Consider the following 23,199-nt stretch of genomic DNA (forward strand, 5'->3'; position numbering starts at 1 on the left):
TATTCAACGCTGATTGGACAAAATATTTCCCAGTGTTTTCACAGCCTCTCTGGACTTTTTAGAGGAATACTTTGGATCTCCCGAACAACACTCAGTTTTGAGTCCCATTTCAGTTGTGAGACCTAGTGCTACTACCCGGAATTGAATTCGAACGTGTTACCTAACAGTTGAAAATTCAGTATTTTAATTACCAAAGTACTAGACCATTTTCAATGAATATTTAGTGTCACTTCCAATAAATGGAGTTGTTCGAAAGTAGTAATTATTCATAAAATATCAGAATAACCATCATAAGTTTTCAAACTCCATATCCTCAATTCTATTCACAACTTCGTTTAAGTAAATACGTCACCGTACTTTTGCTATCGATAATGACTGATTTAGAAGTTGTAATTATTGAAAGCATCAACATCCTCCATCCATGATACAGATCATAACTAATTTCAAATCAGAATAAAACGCTTATTAAGTTTAGAGAGTTGAGGAGAGTAGTGTACAATATCCTACTATACTACAGTGAAATAAACTTGGGGAATAACGTACAAGTAATATATCTGATACTGTAAATAATATACATATACTGGTGAAACTTGTCAATCCAAGTGCAAATTCATGTACTCAACTTTAAGCGGAACTTTTTATTCCGAACCTGCAGGCAATACAAAGTTTTCTAAAGTGAATCTGATGGAACCAGGTTCAAACCTATAGCTCCCTAGAATACAGTTATATAGTGTACGCATCAAGTCAGTACTCCATAGATATATTTGAATGATCGTTTGTGTTTAAATAAGAATAACGAATGATCAATCTTACATTTATTTTCCAATCAAAATCCTGTATTATCAATTGATCTAATTAACCATTATCTTTATCGATCGAGTCATAAGTTTAAATTCTGTTTCACTCCAGTTCAAACAGTTGGGCAGTCTTATTACCGCAAATACAAAATTTTATCTTGTTTACCGATGCTGTTGAAAAGTGATACAATGCGAGTAAACCAAATAGTTTGTACTTTTCGATAATAATACATTGTTTACAAAACAAACGGTAAGAGTTTTATGATCCAACAATTCAACTGAGGTAAGTAACACAGACATTTTAAAAGTCGTCCATTAGAACGACAAAAAGAAAAGTGTTTAACTATGAGATTTAATGATTCTTGTATCAACCACAATGCTCAAGATTAATCTCTTCCAAATGGTCATGAGTGAGTATTACTGATAAAAACGCAACATACGTATACATAACTATGTCGATATAGTTATCTAATCAATAATTTAATATTAAATAACTGTGTCAAAATAGACCTTAAGACAAGACTAACATATTAAATTATACTAATGCTTCAAATAAAATTCAATGATTGGAATGAAAAGAGCAGAAAGCGAGAAAACAAACCCAACAATCAGTATAAATGGAAAGTGTAAATTCTTTTTTCAAGTCCTTCAGTTTCACATTAGATACATAGATTCTTTTTCAAGAATGATATTTTGAAGTATCACTACTTAGAATATAATTTTATTTTCACTTTATTTACATCAATCAGTCAGTCAAATGTTTAACCGTTTAAGATTTATTAAAAATATGAAAACAATCATAATAGCTATTATTTAAAAGTACACTTTTTTTCAAGTGCACACCTACCTCAGTTAAATGATCATTTGTTTTATTCCAGTTAGATCCAAACATAAAAAGGCCAGTTGTTTTTTCACCAGTTGTAGAGCCTCCATGACTGCCTTTATCACTTATTCCATGATCGCCTGTTAAAATAAATAACCAATTTTTATTGACAATTGATGAAGAGTTCATCTGGAAAAAAAAATCATAAAAATTATAGTGAGAACAATAAGATACTAAAGTTTCTAATTTAATTTATTAGTCAAGTATTGATTTGTGTGCTGATTATTTGAGCTACAATGTATATGTGAGGATTCCGTGATATTAAGCAGAAATTTAAAATTAAGTAGATAGAACGGAGTTCGAATTTGCAAACTATGAATGGAAATTTTACAAGAAAATACAGTAAAAGAAAGATTCTTGAATTAATTTAAAGTTAGTTGAGACTCTGATTTTTTATTGACTAGGCCATGGATTCTTTATTCAGAGGGTAAAGCCTTGTTTGATTAGAAATTGAAATCATGAATGTAGCATGAGTAATCCTCGAGTCACTGATTAAGAATATTTCTGCATATCATGATGAATTCGATTATATATAATATATGAGTCTAGAGATAAATAAACGAGTCGTTTTCATTCGCACGATCCAAAGTTTATCTACCTATATGACTTTTATAGTCTAAATGCTCCCTAATCTAAGGCGTAATTACTCAATTTCTATCCGTCTCTGGAATTCAGATTAAAAGCTAACCATTAAAGTGCACAGACATATCATTAGCATGTAGTAAAAGATAAATTCCAACAAATATGATTAACTGATTATTCTCTCCTAAACTAGCATGTTATTAGTAGTTTAAAAAATAATTATCTGTAAACATAAAAGAAGAATACTGGTGGATGTTTTCAGTTTGCCTCTATATGTTATGTACATATGACAGTAGAAACTGATCAATTTGAGTTGTGAATATCAGCAATGAGAGATTGCAAACTAATGCTAATACTTTCATACTCGTTGAATAATTTGTGTTTAGCCGAAATCAACAGCTTAGGGGGATAAGGCATCGGTGTTTGAAGTGATAGGGACTGAGTTCGAGTTCCAACGTAAATATCAACACTGAGCCTCAAGCATGTTCCGCTGATGAGCTGCAAATAGAATCATTAGCTATCAAACAAATATGATAAATTCAACGAATATATTAGATGAACCAACTTTAGGAATCGAGCCTTAAAACCGTTTACCAGTTTCTGCTTGTTTATGACAGTATTAATCTTGATTACAAACGGATCGTATACACAAAAATGATATAACATGGATATTTAAGTCAGTAAAATTTGGAAACTTTATTTAATCACCTACCATTCATAATGAAGAAATTTAACGTTGATAGTCTCACCAACTTTAAACAGTGCTACTCCTACTGTACAAAAATAGTGATAGAATATCAATAATATTGCAATAATTTCCATAAGTTAAAGTCATTTCTTATCTTGAAACTACAAATACTAAAAATATACAAAGATACACATTTCGAATCCAAGTGGGTAAAATGATGCGAAACAGTCGATTTCATGGACAAGGATTTTGTCATTGTTCTATCCTAGCAAACTTTTCTCACCTCTTTAAGACACGAGTACTGTTTGAGACATAGTTTACTGAAATGAAATAGCAGCAGAGTAACAGTGACGCATTTACAACTACTAGGTATTCCTATTCACTTGGAAACAAGTAAAAACCTTACACAATGTGGACACTGAAGACTAGATCAGAAGGACGAAGCAAACGTATCCGACAATTAAGTAAAGAATAGTAACAAACAAATAAACATATTTTTGAAAGATGTTTGAATAAAGTTATTAAAACATAAGCAACAAACATACCAATACTTCAAGTATTCTGTGAATAACTTCATCCATTTCACGAATTTTTTTAGGGATGCTAGATCCGCTAGGTCCTTCAATGTGTCCAATATGATCCAATCCCAAATAATGCAAAATAAGACAATCCCATTTATCAGGTGTAGTCATTAATGTCGAAATATGACGTGTTACATTTGCATCTACCTATAGTATAAAGAATATTTAGCTTCACGTGATTTTACTTCGTAGAAGTCGTTAACATAGAATGAATTTGTTCCTTCATAGACCTGAAAGCTTTTAGGAAAAAGCTTTATCCAAGTATCGTCACCATAAAATTGAATGTTCCATTGATGATCTACCAAACGAGTTACCCAGTTATCATCAACCATTGTTTCTGCATTTACATTGTGCAGAATGTCAACGAACTTCGGATTTCTCCCTGAGACGATTGCCTACATATTAAAATGATATCGGATTTCTTCAATAAACCAACCTTTATTCGCGGTAGTGTCACTGTAGGAGGTTGAACAATTGAAGCAGAACATGTGGCCGACTGAAGATTCATATACGACCGAAGTTTGACCCAATTTTCTGAATACTTTGGTGAAAACAAAAAGTCTGCTCTTAACGCATCAACCACGATCATGACAAATTTATCAATCTTATATGTTTCTTCCACATACCCAACTAAACAAAACCAAAATACTGACCAGAAATGAGACTAGTCTTACTTTTTTCAACGTTTGTAGCTGGGTCATTTGGCATTAGACCACTCATAAATATAAAAAGACCAAAAGAATATACACCAAGCAGAAACATACATTCGTAAACATTAATTTTTGCCAAGATTCCCATTTAATTACTCATCTACTTTACCGACCTAAAATGGAAATTTTGTATATGAAGTTTATAGAAGTTCAAAAATGTGTAAATAGGCACAACGATATAAACGATAGTAGTGAGATGGAAATTTTTATAACCACCACGCTACACTTAGTTGTATGGTGGAACATATAGAATATATCAATCATGTCAACTTTTGGAATAGAATTTAGCCAATATATATGACTACGACAATAGGTGCAAACACATGTTAAAATTGCGAATAATGGTAATGAGTCTTAAAGTGAAAGATATAATATCTAGTGACTATGTTCTGTCGCAAACATTTTGCCAAGAATATTTCGAAGTTGAAAAGATTGTAAATTTTTCTATCGTGACAAATTACACTATGAAGACTGAAAAAAAGTTTCGTTTTGAATAAATCTCTCTGTCAGGATTCAGAAGTCATCTTCGGGAATTTCGTAAAATATTTTCACAAGATGAAATGTGAGACCATGTTACAGGGGCATAACTAAGGCTTGAACTATATGAAAATTATAGGATCTGTGTGTAACTCAAATTCACCAGTCATTTTATGCAAGTGAAAAGATAAGCTTACCTTTGTAGAGACTTCATTGATGTTATGAGTGTAAATAATAATAAGTAAAGAAAAATGTGCGGTTGAGACGCACTCGGACGCAGCATGTTGTCCTAGACCTGCCGATAGGTGTGAGAAAGAAAGGGAATGTGGTTTATGAGGTGTCAGTTGGTTCAGAAGTTTGGATACGTCATGCTAACCAACTGAAAGCAACTTCGATAGCCAGCAGCGAGAATCGACATCGAATATCTCTTGATGTTCTGCTAGACACCTTTGAGATCAAAACACCTGAAACAGACAGGACAGTCAAGGTGCAAACGAAGGATGATACAACGTCCTTATTACCTAGAAGGTGGACTAACCGGAAGCACAAACCAGTAAAGCGGTTGCAGTTGGACCCTAGCACCAGATCCTACGAATCTGCTCAAGGGGGAGGTGTTAGTGGAACATAGATTGGATTAAAGCATGTTTCATGCATGATGGTGTTGCTGCGCGTTGATTGGCTAATTCTAAACCGATCAGCCCGGGCATATTATTGGAGAAAAAATCTAGAAGCTTCTTATGTATATACTATAAATATATGAACGTTATTCAAATCAGTGATTGCTGTTCACATACCATTATTATTTTGAATACAATTTCATTCCTGTTCAAAGTGTTCTGATTTTGGGGTCTTGTCGAGTGTCATTGTATAAGAATACTAAGCAATAGGAATAGCTGGGTCGTTTATATAGCAAAATACAATTATAACAATAGGGGACTGAGAAATACACCTGATAAACAGAGTAATTTGGCATACCACAAAGAAGATTAAAAGTCCGACGTAACGTCTAGGGTTTTTCTAATAAAATTCAGTCTTCAGTAATAAGGATAGTAGGTTGATGAACCTGTGTTAATCCTGACAGATTTCCTTCCAGTGAAGGTCCAGCTTCTTCTTGAAAATGTTCACTGGTGGTGCTGATACCACTTGTTCTGGTAAAGCGTTCCAGTCATTGACCACTCGATGAGAAAAACGGGACCCCACCTTTAGTTTATTAGATCGCGGTTTCAGAACCTTCTTGCTATGACCTGGGAGATTATTAGTGCTGGAGGGAGCAAAAAGATAAGACATATTAACACCCAGATCATAATTAAAGATACGAAATGCCAGTATAAGGTCACCTCGTGTCCTACGATAAGATAAGGGGAAAAGGTTTAGACGTTTTAAACGCTCATCGTAAGGGAGTTTAGAAAGACCCTTTACTAATTTTGCCCCTACACGCTGGACACGCTCAAGCGATTTAGTATTCTTTATCAGACAAGGGCTAGCTGCTTGGATACAGTATTCTAAGTGTGGCCTTACATAGGTGGGATATAAAATTCGAAACATATCCTCGTCGAAGCATTTAAATGCTCTGCGAAGTGACCATAGCGCACGATAGCCTTTGGAAGCAACCGCATTGCAGTGCGTAGTAGTTTTCAAGTCGTGACTTATAGTTACTCCTAAGTCTTTGTGCTCTTGAACGCGTGGAAGAGATGTACCATTAATGGTATAGTGGTAACTAATATCGTGCCCGATGTGCATGAACACGCTCTTCCTGGAATTAACTTCCAGGCCCCATCCATGAGCCCACCTGACTAATTCGTCTAAATTTGCTTGCAGATAACAACGATCAGTCTCATTTCTTATTGTTCTCCAAATTTTAACATCATCCGCAAACAATAACGTCGACGACTTAAGTAATAAAGGTAGTTCATTAATATGCAGAAGGAAAAGTAAAGGGCCTAAGAAGGTGCCTTGGGGTACACCACTTTTGACCGGCTTCCATTCGGATAGCGTTCCATTGACCCTTACTCTCTGTCTGCGGTCACATAAGAAGCTTCCTATCCATTCCTGTATAGCGCCTGTTATTCCAAAGCTCGAGAGTTTTTGCATAAGACCTAAGTGTGAAACCTTATCAAACGCTTTGCTAAAATCTATGAATATCGCGTCGACAGACAGGCCGTTGTCTAGGGCAGCTGTCCAATCCTCTCTCGCAATGAGTAAGTTAGTCAAGCATGAATGCTTATTACGAAACCCATGTTGCTCGGGAGTTAACAGATTGTACGAATCTATGTGACTCAGTAGCTTAGCCCGAATTGATTTTTCAAGTAACTTAACTACTATGCTGGTCAGGCTAACAGGCCGGTAGTTAGATACGATCCGTCTCTGACCATCCTTAAATATAGGACTAACTATGGCGTCTTTCCAGTCTCTAGGTAGTTGAGCCTGTGAAAGGAACATGTTGAAGAGCATCGTGAGCGGTCTTGAGATAATGTCCGCAAGCGATGACAGCAAACGTGGGTGTAACCCAACAGGGCCCGGTATCTTACAAGGTTTTAGGTTAGTCATCAAAGGAAGAACAATATCCTCTGTCACATGTAAAGGTCCTATGGCTGGTATCTCATTGTCAACGGGACAAGTAGTTGTAACACTACACGTAGAGTAGACTTCACTGAAATAGTTAGCAAATGTCTCCGCTTTCGCTAGATCAGATTCAGCCAATAAAGCTGAATTTTCGCTTAACAGTAACGAGGGGATACCATCACTACGTTTCGTCCGCCTTTTAACGTACGAAAACAGTCGCTTCGGACAGGTACGGCTATCGTATGCCAACTGTCGTTCGTAAGCCGTGCGGGATTTAGCTATGGTCTTTTTACATATATTCCGGATTTTTTTATATTCGCACTTAAATGATGTCTGACCTGTTGACAAGAATAAGTCCCAGAAGTGTTTCCTACGCTTCAACAGCTTCCGGGTTTCCTTATTAATCCATGGAGGGCAATATGATAGCTTACGTGCTGACCATGGGATAAACGGTTGAGTTACGGATTCGAACGTAGACTTAAACCTATTCCATGCATCATCAATCGATCCATCAGCATCGACCGACCAGTCAACCGAGATAGCATAGTCCCTGATTGCCGGAATATTAGCTCTCCAGATATTAGGACGGGGTGGAGCAGATGCAAATTCTATACCATATATCCGGAACTTAAAGGAAAGTACGACATGGTCACTATTCACCAGTGGGGGAAGGTGTTGAATGTCGACGATATCTTCACAGTGGTATGTGAGGACAAGGTCTATCAATGACGGATTATGTTCCAAGTCTATATGCGTCGGCTTAACGATACATTGTACAAGTGCACATTGAATAATTGATGACAGAAGGACGCTATCGAAACCCCCACCTGGAGCTGTGAGCTCTATCCAGTTTATATGGGGTGCATTGAAGTCTCCAACGATGAGACAACATTCTGCTTTACTCCAAGAACAGACGTGTCTTAGGATAAAGTCGTCAACGAGAAAACACGGACTACGATATATTCCTCCCATCGTCACTAACCCGTTTCTAGACCTAATTGTACAACATACTACCTCACACGTACCACTTACATGCGCCTCCGATATGATCGAGTTTATGCGGAAGTGGTCCCTAATATATAATATTATGCCTCCTCCCTTGCGACTTCTAACTCTATCACTTCTGATACAGATGTAGCCTGAAATGACTGGAGAACAGTCTATATCTACAGTGAGCCAAGTTTCGGTGATAACAATTATATCCGGATTTAATTCGTCTACCATCAAACTTGGCTCAGAAATCTTATTCCGAAGACTACAGGCATTCGTGTAACACACATTTAAGGTGTTTTTGGAGACATACGTTCTACCCACGCAGGTCTCGGAAGCATTGGCTTCCAAGACCTTACTACCCGAAAACCCTTAATCGTAAGGTTCACTTCACCGTTTAGCTTTCGAGTTTTTAACTCTGTTAGGGCATTCTTCCACTTGATCCGATCCTCAAGTGGCCAGTCAGGTCGAATACGAATATTTGAGTCACGAATTTTGCGTGCGTTATTTAGTACTACGTCCCTTTCCTCAAAATTACCGAGTACTGATTTAAGGATCCTTCTCTGTTGGGTTTCGCCTCCAACATATTTACTGAGTCTGATGACTTTCGAGATATGTACCCCTGGGACCTCATCGGGCAGTATATTTCTGATGAGAGATCCCACTAACTGCAGGTCGTGGGCATGTCTCTTAGCGGGATCGGTGTCTTTCGATTCTTCCAAGTTCCAGATGATTACACTAGGGACCTGTTTAACTTCCTTAAAAGTCGTATTCACGGCCTTCGACCGTGATGTCAGATCCTGCCGGTTAGCTACTGGCTTCTTACTGTTAGCTTTCTTTATAACAGTGTCATGTGGGTCGAGCGAGTGACTCACAACAACATTTGGTGAAGTCAAACTGTTCCCATCCACAACAGTACTAAATATTTTCTTACATTTGGGCTTGAGCGGAGTTGCCTGATGCGCAGGACGTGAGTCCAACAAGGACTTATCGACTATACGCGCGCTTTCTTTGGGTATTTTTCCTTCTCTTTTACGTTTCCGCGTAATCCATTTCTCACTAGTCTCAGCATCCAGATTGGAACTACTCTGGACGATAGTGGTTCTAGCCGGGTCATCAGTCGCTGCTAAAGCAACTTGTCCCTCAGTACTTAATGGCGTGTCTTTCATTGGTTGTATCGGAGTAGAAATTTTTGTTTCGTGTTGCGAAATTGGGTGTCTGGTACCTGCCATGGCAGCATTTACGACACTGATACAATCTTCGTTATCAGTATCCATGTTGCCGGCACGGCCTACGTCGACCTTTTTATCTAACGCTAGAAGGCTAATGGCTTCCTGAATGAGTAATGTCTTGCTTGGGCAACAAAACATACAGAGCCAATGAGAATTGGGTTTGGAACACCTTTTATAGGCAGCAGGGCTTAAGCGGGTGCACATTTTGTGAAACCACTTCTTACATTCGTCACATTGCATCCCTTCTTCCACGGGGAATAAGCAATATGGCTGTCCACACTTGTGTGCAGAGCCGACCATCTTAGAATGAAGCAAAATGATAGGCAAGGTAGATATGTAAGACAAATCACAACCTTAATCAAATAATCAAGCCGCAGTCGACCAAGAATGCTTTGATGCAGTAAATACACAAAAGCAGGATCAAAACACACAAATACAATGTCACGTTAACTGAAATAAATTCAATTAAAGTGTAAACAGTAGTTTTGATACATAATTTACGATCAAAACAGTGAATTTAACTCAACGAGAAACAATACTACTATCCTTTTAAATAGCGCGCGTTTTCAAGTGAATAAGACAAATTCTTAATTACGTTCAACTCCTCAAAAACTTGAATGATTTACTGTAGAAATGGAACAATTTGCAGTGTAAATTTTACATCATCAATCAACTTTTAGAAATTTCACATATGTTCTGACTTGAATTCAAATAAAATTCGACAGGGTTTACACTAAGCATTGAGAACAAGCCCAAACTGGTAAATAGGGACAGAATTTGAACTCGGTGTTAGGATTCAGAGTTAAATGTTGAGGTTTAGTATAGAGAACAGATTTTACGATTGGCTTACACATACCCGAAAGCAAACCGTGAATCTCAAACTCTACACATAGATTTTTATCCTAAGACTTAATCTTAACTATACTCGGAGATCTCAGTCATAAGCCCTTGTCCTTGTTTCTAAAGCACAGATCACAGTCCAAGTTCCAAACATAAACATTATTGACGTTTACGCCGATAAAACCAATACGACCGTAAATCCTAATTTTCACTTATTATACCTCATGTATATTGTTGGATGGCCTTAAAGCCTTGAAAAATGGTCGAATTATTTAGTAAAATATGTAATTTACACAATATCATGGACAACTCTGAAATTCACCATGTGAATATGGTGCATATGGTTCAAAATAGAGTCAGGAGTTTTCGGTAGGAAATCGTTTTAGGAGTCGAAATTGGGGGTTAGGGTAACTTTTGCACAACTGACCAATAGCGAATATAACTTAATGGGGGTATTTGGCTGAACAAACCCCGTATGAATAACAAACATCCGATTGAAGAGTCTTGCTAACGTTCCCTACTGTTATTTTAAGCGTTACACTGAACAAAATCACTAGCAGTAATTTTGTATTCATAATACTGACTAACCTGATGTGTGAAAACAAGTAAAGAAAGGTCTGACGAACAACCAAATAGTTTCTTTTCACAGTAAGACTTGAAGTAAAAATACTAAAGAAAAAGTGTGTGGAAAATTATGCACAGCGCCGTTTTTTAAGGTTGATTTTGAAGGTTTTTTGTGAATGACTGGGAAGTTAAAACGTTGTAAGACCAACTTGCCTTTTCCATAGTGAAATTCGCTTTTCGAAAATTCATTGAAATAAGTAAAAAGTACTCTGCTATACTGCCGAGACGTATATCTAAGTATTTTAATGATTGATAATGTGAAAATTTAACGAAATCAGTCTTCGATTTTCAGATGTGAGGTTAAATAAGCTGATCTTCATTAATCCTTTTGGTACTTTTTACAGCTTCTTTCAAGCATTCATTGATGAAGCTCATACTAACTATTTATGTAGGATGTTCCAATCATGACCACTCGACGAAATTTCGGAATCTAACTCTTCTTTGCAATTTCGATCCTGATATGTATTCGCGCTAGCCCCGACAATCGTTAAACCAAATACGTACTAACGGATGAAAATAATCTTTATCTTTAATAGCCGTTATTTTTTATTAATGTTACTTAAAGCGCTATTTTGTTCTCAAATTATTTTCAATGTGGTCTTCAATTTGGACAGTGATGATTAGCAAGAGATTTGTGGTATGCAATATGAATGTCAGCCTTGTGAATACTCTTTATTGCCATAGATATTGCATTAAATGTTAACACTTTTCAAGAGGAATTTTTACAATATTTAGAACTTCAAAAAACTAGAGCGAGCTCAGATACATGGGTTGCAAACAAGCAAAATTGATGGGGACAGTATCGCAACTGAAAGCTGAGACGTTAGGTGCTGAAGCAAACAACAGTAAAGAGAAATTGAAAATTTCCAGCTCTATTGACCCAACAACACCTATTTGGGAATAATTTATTAGTTATTAGTAAAGGGATACCACTGCTTCTTTTTATTCTCTCGACGCATGCTAGTAATCTTTATGTGCAACTACGGTTATCGTCTCCTGACTGACGATTCATTATCTAGCTGTAGCCGCCTTACAAAAATTTCGAACCTCGTACGTAAGTATTTTATGACCGGGTATTAATAACAAGATGGGTGGAAATTAAAGTACTGATCTGGATCGTGTGCGTTGAGAGATAAACGATATAGTTGTCTTTTGGATTGAGAATTTCAACATTTTTCAGTCGTCTTCGCCCGACTCATCCACATTGACTGACAAAGTTGCTGAGATAGCAAAGCTTTTGATTGTCCTTAAAATTGACTAATGGCTTATGGAACGATGCGCAGAAAAATAACACGGTTTGTTCTGAACTTGGTGTATAATACAGTGTTCACGCAATTTAGCCGATAAGAAGTGAAAATGTTGTTTCGACGTGGTGGCTCATGTTCCGATATACGTTTGCTCACTAAAGTCTCGGTAAAGGTAAGTTATCAGCAACACAAATTTGACGACGACAAATCCTCCCTGTAGTCAGCAACCCTTATCTAGATTTGCGCTTTCACAATAGTTATCTAACTTTCGACTTTATTAAGTGTCTCTGATATACTCGACTGCAGGTGAAAGTCATCTGAAACACGTAATATGATGTTTCCCACTTACGTTTTATAACCTTATTACTTCTAGTGGTAGTGTGTTCTGCAGCGATGGAGATGAAACCCATATTTATGATAAGACCAACGTGTATGAGGACACTAATCGAACATATCAATTATTTGAACTATTTTGGTGGACAATACGAATCACAAGAGAGAGAAACAACAGCTGTCACTTTATGGTAACAATGTAAATTGCGTAAAAACAGTGACTTCGACTATAGTTGAAGTAATAAGAATATAGACGGCTTTATAAACCCAACTCTAATTGAAATGACAACAATAATTATACAGCATTTGCCGCAAAAGTATTCTACCTGTCGCTTGTTCACAAAACTAACGTGGGAACTGTGTTTCGTGCAAGCGAATATCACCATACAAGCTTCCAGTGGAGTATACAGAACGGAAACAGGGGTATACAAACGTGGAGAAATTCACTCAGTTTGTGGATTTTTCCCCCTACATTTCCGCCTCAACCATAAAAGTTTGACGTAGTCCATCTTGAGAAATCGTACTAGATTTCAATAAAAATAAAGGAAATTCCAAGCTGTGCTGTTTTTTGAGGGAGAATAGTCCACGACATTTGTATTGCTCTATTAGGACAGAGTGGTCACACTCTCAGTATACATGATCACAGACCAAACTGTTAAGTGAACACCGTAGATCGACTTGTGTCAATGTATGTGCACAACTATGTACAGGATTTCGACTGGAAAGAACATCAAAATATTAGCAAAAGAAACACGCCGCCCGGGTCCTAGAAGTCAGGTGACGCAATGATCCACACACATCGGAATGGACTTAATCTATCAACTGGTAAGACAGCAGATAAATTACTAGTGTTAGGATTGAACAAAGGCTACGCATTAAACAGTCAACCATATCTTACATCTACAGAAACTGCTCGTCGGTAGAGGAATGCTAACGAATCACTCTATATTGGTGTGTAACGAAGACGTCTTCCATAAGAATAGATGGAAAACACTACACCTCAAACCTAAATACCAAGATAATACTGACTCAACAGGTCTTCCCTTGTTCGAAAATGGGAGAACTTGGCTCAGCATGCCTTCACAAAAGCGATATTACACTTCATCTTTAAATCTCTATGCCAGGATATTTTATCAGAAAGTATCAGACAGACGATTAAACAACACCTCAATGATACAGGATATAATCAGTCAGCTGCAACGTAGGACCATGCACATATATGCATCGGTCCAAATCGCCATACCTCATCAACACAAGATGAACACCAAACTCATAGTAGTTAATTTAGTGGTGGTGATATATAAAATAGAGATTGTATATAAGGATATAGTACAGGAAGAAAGACAGATATGAAGCAATTTTAATATCATAGCTTAAAGGAAGACAAAGAGTGTATACACCTGTGTCATTGTGATCGATTCCGAACCATATTACACAGAGTCTTCAACTACTGGTTACGATAGTTACGCGGACCTCAACTAAGTAGTCTGCACCAATACTAGTCAGCATTGCGCGTCGTGGTAATCGGTGTTCAGGCATACGTAACACGTGGTCCAATCAGTCGATGGAGATTCATGACCTCATCAACTGATTTACCATCATTCCCTAATACCATGTGTCTAACTTGACTATTACTTACCCAGTGATCTACTCTTAATGGCCTCGTTTCGCAGCCGTAAGGTAGAACAGAGCGAACTGCTGCGCAGCATACTCGTCCCATAACTGATAGACGGATATCTCGTATTCGTCATAACAGGATATATTAGAGCAAGGCTGAAGATTAGTAGTCCAATCAATAATCAACAACGGAAACTATGGGATTTGTAAATACGATGGTTTATGAACAACCAAATTGAAAATACTGGAAGACATAAGTTCACTCGATCTTCCATGTTAAAACATCTAGGATTTGAATATCACAGCATAAACGCTACTCAAATTACAATCTCATACAATGGTAAATATTGTTAACACAAAGTTCGCTCTATATCCAAGCGTTCGCAGAAAAATATTTTGAACTCCCTATATCTAACTTATGATCCTTGTGAACGTCCATCAGTCGTGCTTTATACTCGAAGAGTAATGCAGTGTGGACTGGTGAGCAGATTAGTAGCCATGCATTGAGGTGAGGAAAATGTCGTTTTACAAGAAAGAATACGGATTTGACATAGATAAGGCTGGTGCCTAAATTACGTTTAGAATAAGTTCTCGTCAAGTTCGATTTTATTTACAATAGAATAAGGTTCAAGGAGATGATGGTTCTGACAAAAATTGTCTTTTAAAAGTGGTATTCATATAAGGTCGATAAACCCATTCAATGTCTGCTGTGGCTTCTTCGTGTAACGGTCCACGCCAAATTTTATACACTGTAAGTAAAATAAAAACATACCACACGTGAAGTTAAATATCTTTAATTATTGAATATAAATTTATTTGATGAAATCTGAGTAAGGAACAAAAGTAACGATAAAATTGTGACTTATTGCGCAGGGGCTTCTTAATAAAGTGTTTTTTCTTAAAACATAAAACAGTAACCTTGTTTATGAAAACAAATCAGTAACACCTAGCCAAGATTTTCCAGAAACAAGCCGATTATTTCATTGCAAAAAATGGATAAAGTCAACACTAAATGAGCGGGGGCTGTTGAAAATCGAGACTGTATACAAATCATTTACTGTCGTAATTGAATAATTTGCAATTAGTTTACAGTTCGTTCACATTAGTTCTATCAACTGAAGATTAAGTAAAACAAATTTACTTAAAATCGTTATGGTAGCAAAAGTTATTATTGGATTTCAGAAACAGAACGATATTCTGAGAACTAATACATTGTTTAAGATCGAACAAATAAAAGCAACTTAAAAGACCCTTAACTTCACTCTATCGCTTCTTATATAGGGTGATACATTTTTCGAACTGCTTATCATTGTTCGCTCTACACACGATTATTGAATTAGTGATTTTCATAAATTTAAACGATGAATACAGCAACTCAATTTCTATGAACGGGTCAGAGCTATTGGATAGTTTAGTGGCTTCAGCACTTGAATACTAAGGACATATATGAACTTTCAGAATGATGGATGTGTTTTGGTTTCTAATATTTCCTTGATTAGTTAATCAAGTGAGCGCAAACTGTGATATGTACTGAATGACAGCGACAAATTTCTAGGGGAAGATTGAAGCACAGAAAACAGCATACGAGAAAAGAATCAGGCTTGACAGCAAGATCTATTAGCGAATGAAGCACAAAGCTCATATCCTTTCAACTGTTTGTTTTTCAAGTCATATTTAAGTGTTGAATATTCTGTATATAATGATGACATTTTACTATTAAAAACCGATCTATTATACTGATATGATTTCAGTGTCTAAGGAGGCTTGTATCAATAATTTGGGATCATGAACAGTTAACGTATCGTATCGATGTAAAGGATCTATCCAACGAAGTTCTATCTATTATTTCAACAGCCCGATAAAGATACTGTTTATCACATTCTTTAATCTTTCCTCTGTATCACAAGATCATGCAATGTACCATACTTACAACGTAAATCGAATGAGGGCCCATGCTCGGTTAGTTCCAATTTTTTATCCACATATTTATATGTGTGATGTCTTCAAAGAAAAAAAAAGTAATGAATCATAAATAATAACAATCTCATTACAATATAATTGAAAGAGATAATAAATAACACACTGCAATTATGAAATGGGGTTTTACGACCTGAGATTTGATAAAAGCATTTTCATGTCATGACTATTGATGTTTTTAAGTTAGTGAAGTAGTACTGACCCCTAGTAAAATCGTTCTACAATAAATAACAAATTCCTTTATTAAGAGACTTACTAGGGGTTAAAGTATGTCCACTGACTCCTAAGCGTTAATAAAAATCAAAACAGAACTTATAACTGGGTTTAAAACCCGAATCTGCGGCAGATTGTCCTCAATAAATGAGGTGATTTTACTGACCCTATTTAAAAATAATTTAACGCTGCCCTACAAGTTGTTAGGCATTTTATGGAGCGTACTACAGAAGTTCGGAAATCTCGCTATCAAATCAAGATCAAAGAGTCGATGGGTTTTTTACCCGCCATGTAAATGTACGTATGTTAAGTACTTATACGATCTCAAATTACTTGATCGTTAGTAGAGGCCAGTGAATGAATGATATAAGCATAGCCTTAGTATTACAAAAAAACTCTCAAACATCGGTTACACAAACTGAATTAGGCTAGCAGGGTCAGGACCCGACTTAATTCTAGAGCGAATAAAATATACACCGTATGAAAATTATCTGTTCATGAAGTTAATAGGAATGTACTTTAGAACATCATCCATAGAAATTTTGAGCACGAGCATTCTTAATATCAGAGGAAATATTCGTCAAAATAGAACCATATATGAAATTCACACAATAGGAGAATGGTTTTCAATCTTATCCTTCAATTATCAATTCGCTAAATTACGATAAACTAGAATAACAATAGAATATTTAATTTAGATCTGTTTTAAGTAGTAAAACAGAAGTATGGTTCAGTCAGTGACAACAGAAAAAAACTCCAAAACAGGTTTTATTACACATTATGCATAAAATAATATTATCCTTCATCGTGTTTAAAGCCTATGTTTCAATGTAGTTAATAGTCGTGATAAAATAGATCAATCTTTGCTAATAATAAATCTTTTGAGCGGATACCTAAGTATTACTGGTATTTATACGTTAATTATATTTTAGAAAAGGTGGTTAACAATACTGAATCAACTCCCTTATTAAAGCTAAATCCCAAATAGAAATTTATCAGAACAATCTTGAATTTTAACAACGACAAAACTCAAATAGTTCACAATAAATCCTACATATGCATGCAACTCTTGTTGAATATAGTGGTAAATATGATCATTGAATAGTGAAGAAAATACATGAAGTAGCAGTTAATAAGTTCAACTTTCATGGAAAAAACAACACATGGTTGTAGGTACGTCCGACCGGTAAAATGTGAATAGGATTTTTTTAACATGTTTCCCGGATTCCACTGCCAACCTACAACTAGAATGTAATCATTAATTTTCAGCTGACAATAACCACCAAGATTTAGGAATCAGTTCGGTGCTGTAGATTTACTAATTCAAACCGTAATCGATAGTAAATTCATTACTTTCAATATATACTGTAGAATGATGCAATGATGCAATACCAACTAATTAACAATAATTGAAATCAAATTTGGTAATCTTTAAGGCAACAATTTTAATAACATACCATAACCAATTTATAAAGAACAAATTTAAGTACCTACCAATTATCTCATAGTTTACTTTAGGTATAGAAGATTTAGTGACACCTATATGTCAACTACACAAATCAAAGCAGGTGAACAGTACGGTTAGAACATGTTAATATTCAGTAACTAGGGTGTCATAACCACGACGGCATCGCCTCCAGAATAACACTACCACTAAACTTAAAATTTAGAATAGTGATTCACTTCGAAATATGAATTGCTGTGAATCAAGTATTAACTGATACGACTAGATTATCTTCTATCTTTATGGGGTGTTGTGGAGGTTCTTGAATTTCAAGTTTCACATAACAAAATGATTTGGATTAGATAACCACTAAAAAAAACAAGAAACACTGGACAGCTGTTATGAGCTAGTACGAGACTCCTCAATAGTGCATATCCACAACCTCCCTCCCGGTCGGGTCATGTGAAACCGATATTTCATATTTTACATGACATATAAGAAATAGATAATTCCTCTCACTACAAATAATGATTTTTTTAATTTAAAGGTTATTGATGTGATTATTCTGATTGGATATATTTTATAAACGAAACAGTATTAATTTTTCAACGGATACCTGTTATCAGTTCTTTAATAATTATATTTCTATTTGGAAACTGATTCCGTGGACGAATCAGCAGTTAAACCTATCTCAACCATTTCAACGCCAAATTGATGGTGTCGTCGTAATAGTTTGGTTTACTGTTTTAAAACGATTTAAGATCGCACGAATAATTACCAAACGAAGATTTTAAAGAATGACTGATGTCAATTTATGAGAATCAGAATTGTTCAAGAGAAACACAATAATTTTACTGAAAAATGTCTCCTGAATAATTCATCTGATAACAAGTGACACGTAAAAATAAAAATCACATAATAAACATTCTAACCTGAAACATATGACATCATCTTCTTCGTACCATGTAACCACACGTTTCGAATCATCTTTCGGTACGGGAAATAAATGTTTCAATATACAACGAACACGTTGACCTAAGTTAGAATTTAATCCCTTAAATATATGATTAGGATATGTTTGAGGCATTTTCGCTCCGGTACCACAACCCATAGTTTCCATATCATGACGTGTGCGAACATTGTATAAAGTGAATATAGCAGTTGGACCAAAGGGCAAATGACTTATAATCAAAGTGTCTGGAACGCCACGTGATTCGTTGACAATAATGACATCGGTAATCTGCAATTCTCAAGAAAAATGCACATATAAAGGAGAATAAAAACAAGGTTATTTTTTCATAACAATAAATGGTGTATTAACAATGCTTTATGATAAGACTATATGAAATAACTTCGGTTACTACTGCAGATTTGTAATCATTTGCATTTTAACACAGAAATTTTCAGATTTTTTATATTTTTTCTATCGTTTAAATATAATTGTAACAACAACAATGTTCATTTTAAAGATCATTAGCGAATGACAGAAGTCAGAAGCTAGAAGCAACCGGCCAATTCATTTGCACTGAAAAGAATTTGATTAGAAGGAATCGTAAGATATGAAGGCATGATTATAACAACCACTTTTTGACAATATGATACAGCTTTCTTAGTTAACATAAGCAACGTGAAAAACAAGCATGTAAAAAGTAAGGAAATGGAAACTAGTACTGTTATAATTTTTCTTATTACTACCCAGCTATTCCTATCGCTTAGTATTCTTGGACACCAATTCACTCGACAAGTCCCCAAATCAGAACACGGTTGAACAGGGAAGAAATTATAGTCCTGCTTTTAAACTTAATACCATACTTGAGTCAGCGAAGCGGAAGTCAAGTCCCCCCCTTATTAATACCCTGGCTTCTATATTGTTTTCCTCTTTCTGTGCTAATGCAATGTGGAGAACGGAATCAGTAAAAATACGTGACAGGTTCTACGTTGAATATGACTGACTGGGGAAAACATACATGTACCTTGGAACGACTGTTGTGACAAAAATAACCCACTAACAAAGACATTTAAAGCAAATGCAGATTTATTTTTCTCACCTTCCATCAACTGTAACATCTTTCATCAAAACAGTGAACTCGTACAATTGTCAGTAGACTATCTAGGCATTAAAATTCATGGTACATTTTCTTATCCAATAATTAAGATCCTATCCTCATTTCTACAAAGTTTTTGAAACCATAATAACTTTAAGTGTCGATTTCATGTAGATTAAAGTCAGTTATATTAGTTAGAATATATTACAACCAGGTTAGTGATAAAAATATATTATCACTAAGATCTGTCAGTAAAGAAAATAAGATGAATTAAAAATTCACACACCTGTTTTGCTAAACAAGCTTCCAACAAATTCTTATTCAAGTAGTTACCACGATTAATTTTGGCAGCATTTGGAATGAGAAAACGTAATTCTTTAGCAAATTCTTTTAGTTTTGAGCTAGGAGAACGTGATGTAGTGATAACAACGCGCGGATCTTCAGTTCCAGCCCAGAGATACTCATCATCTTGATTAGTAGCAACTCCTAATGTAAATGGATTGTTAAGAACACATATATAAAACTCAAACATAAGTACCTTCACCGCCATCATCACTCCAGTCTAATTCTTCATTTAACTGTAAAGCACCTTCTTGAATTTCTTTAGGTAGCATTTTCCCTTCAGCTAAGGCAGCTTTTAACATCTTTTTCTTCTTTTCGTTTTCAGCATCTCGAACTTCAATTGATCTTCTGTAAATAAATTCTCTGCGTAATCTGGCTTGGCGTTTCAACTGAATGTAGACACACAGTATAATAAATAACACAAAAATAATAAGATCCTGTACATTTTTCGTAAGGAATAGCAATTATGTCAACAGTGGGATTTATCTAGCAGAATACTAAGGCTTGAAGACAACCTCAGTATAGTCATACTTATTTAAATTAAGAGGAATATATGAAATATTTCCGAATTTCTTTTTTGACATCAGTTCACTTCAAACTCTTGAAAAACAGACATAATAGTAATTCAAACTGAAAACTACATTAATATGATGGGCAGGGGATGGGCCTAACGGTCGGGTTTTGATTTACTGTAGAGTGAGACCCACAGAATCGATTTCCTCAATCCCCTATAGCATCTAGTTAATTTTACTTTCCAGTTATCATTTTGTTTATAAGCATATAATTTTTTAAAAGCAATTCTAGTGAGCAACCATCTTGTGTTCTGATATCAGTCCAACATATTTTCCACAGTAATTTATCTCTATCGATTTTCGTCATGAGTATTTATGCACTCAACAGCTATATCTTTAGCCTCTTTAAGGGAGAGAAACTTTTGTTCCTTTACTTAATATTTTCTTTTATGTTCAATAAACAAATTAACAACAATACATCATAGGTGCCCCCTAGAACCTCATATCCCACTGAGCCGCGTAATTTTGAAAGACAAAGCCTGTTCTGTTGCTGAAAAAAATCTGTATCTACGAAAAATACCAATTTACACGAAAGTTTTTATGTGATACAAAACTACAATGAAAAAGAAACTAGGTAGTTTGTACTGATTAGTTAAACAACAGAATAGATCCTCGGATAAGGCTGTTCTAACTTCTCGGCAGCGTAAATAAAAATTCGGAGTAAGAAATTTTCTACTTCACTGACTAATGATTTAAAATGTCTATTTCTACTTTGCTCGCTTTTCATCATACGCCATCTTATTATGCTGTGCTGAGTTGTTGCACATACGGTGCAAAGCGATCAGTAACAACAAAATTTTAAAAAATGAGTTAGCTTTTGGTATTTGAGGCAGGTTGACTGATATCGCGTTTCTACAATGATCATTTACAGGTCAATGCTTCGGAAGGTTACATCTTCCAAAACATTAGAATTGGTAGACTAACTACCTATTTTCAAACCGTTTTACTTGGTCTATAAATTTTTTATTCGAAAACATGTTAAAACCAAAATGCCCATCAAGTGAGAGGCTACAACAGTTTAGGAGATAAGGTTAGTAGTCGCCAAGACTCATTACTTAATACTGAACTACAAATAGAACGACGGCTGCGATAATTTCCCGGACCAAGAACCTATACATGTGGTTGTGATGAGGTCTCCCGTGTCAAACTTTTGACCAGGAAATATAATTCATAAAATAGTGAAACAACGTATTACATCATACTCATGCAGTGATCAGTGAACTGAACTGGTTCATAAACCACTTTTCTTTCCAGACGCAGCCTCACAACCACTCATAGTTTGGGACCTTCGTCTTCTAAAGTAGTTTTAGTGTCAAACATTTTTATTTGCGTACACCTGTACAACGTATCCCATAAACACAGGTAACATAATATTCAACCAGCCAAAGATACTACTAGTTACTTACAATACCACATTCAAAAGCTCCCTAATAATACATAGCCATTTCAACAGTAGTTATACATCGGTCTTCATGAAAATGAACATTTATCTACATTTTTAAAAGCCTGGACAGTGTAGCTTTAATGTATAATGCAGACTTAAGTGGACAGGGATCACTATCTTACAATTTTGAATACTCTCCTTGAGTTTAGAGATCTGTATTAAATTGTTACAAAAAGAATTCTAGACGCACTAACAAGTATTTATCGGAGTATCTAATCATGTGGACCAAATTTCTACTACAAAATCATGGGACTTTCATCGTATGACAGCATCACATAAAATAATGCCTAAAATATAGACTTAAACATTGCTTGTTTGCTAACTTACAGAGAATGATACTACAAATGTTACGAAAAATATATATAAATTGGTTTAAACGGATTGCATTCAAAATCATAGGCGTTTCTGGTAACAATCAGTGGAAACTGTATTTATACGAACCGTCCACTAACTATCTCGTACATATAAAACCCATGTTTTAAATAAACTTTTGTTAGGGAATTTACTGACAGAATCTGACATGATATGAAAGGTTAACAAGCAGCTCTTGCCAAAAGCAAACAGACAAAGAAACGTAATAAGTCACCAAAAGATAAATGAAACTAGAAAAGTATATTTCAATTATAATGGTTAGTTTTACGTACAGGATGGATCTAAATCCATAATAGTTTTGAGTTAGCACATAATTGAAAACTTTTAACAACAACGAATGCTCACTATGTATGGGCAGAATCTTAGTCATACTATACGCTAGGGCTAGATATATTATTTAGCTCAAATACCTTAGCCACTAAACACAACCTGCATCAGCTTGGGCACCCAGGCAGTATCATAGCCCTCACACAAATCAAATGAGATTTGTATGGCGCATATGTATCTGGTGCCCCTTTGAACCAATATTTATGTGTTTAAATAAATAAATAAATAATAAATCACGGAAATTGATTACTTTGGACACTAAAACTTATCTAAATAGCACACCTGAAACGATAGAACCAT

At 35.5% G+C, this 23,199-nt stretch overlaps 2 protein-coding genes across 3 annotated transcripts; both read right to left on the reverse strand.

The window, feature by feature from the left end:
- Positions 1–670: 670 nt before the first annotated feature.
- On the reverse strand, positions 671–5,246 carry Smp_061970 (hypothetical protein; the record flags this gene model as incomplete). The annotated part of the gene is made up of 6 exons (XM_018789304.1): positions 4,206–5,246; positions 3,968–4,161; positions 3,717–3,926; positions 3,496–3,678; positions 1,645–1,809; positions 671–712 (listed from the first exon to the last, which is right to left on the reverse strand). The coding sequence occupies exons 1-6, from the start codon at positions 4,327–4,329 to the stop codon at positions 671–673; spliced, it is 918 nt and encodes a 305-aa protein (XP_018654761.1). The 5' UTR covers positions 4,330–5,246.
- A 9,505-nt stretch (positions 5,247–14,751) lies between these two features.
- Positions 14,752–22,722, reverse strand: Smp_061950.1 (putative u3 small nucleolar ribonucleoprotein; the record flags this gene model as incomplete). Of its 2 annotated transcripts, XM_018789305.1 has the most annotated exons (6): positions 14,752–14,912; positions 16,094–16,164; positions 18,730–19,037; positions 20,129–20,328; positions 20,381–20,573; positions 22,711–22,722. In XM_018789305.1, 6 exons carry the CDS (start codon positions 22,720–22,722, stop codon positions 14,791–14,793), a joined length of 906 nt encoding a protein of 301 aa, XP_018654762.1. In that variant the 3' UTR covers positions 14,752–14,790. The 2 variants fall into 2 exon arrangements, with proteins under 2 accessions (XP_018654762.1, XP_018654763.1); XM_018789306.1 differs by lacking the exons at positions 14,752–14,912; positions 16,094–16,164 and having other exon boundaries at positions 18,352–19,037.
- Positions 22,723–23,199: the final 477 nt, after the last annotated feature.

Source organism: Schistosoma mansoni, chromosome W, assembly GCF_000237925.1.
Source record: "Schistosoma mansoni strain Puerto Rico chromosome W, complete genome".
In the NCBI taxonomy this organism is placed as follows: Eukaryota; Metazoa; Platyhelminthes; class Trematoda; order Strigeidida; family Schistosomatidae; genus Schistosoma; species Schistosoma mansoni.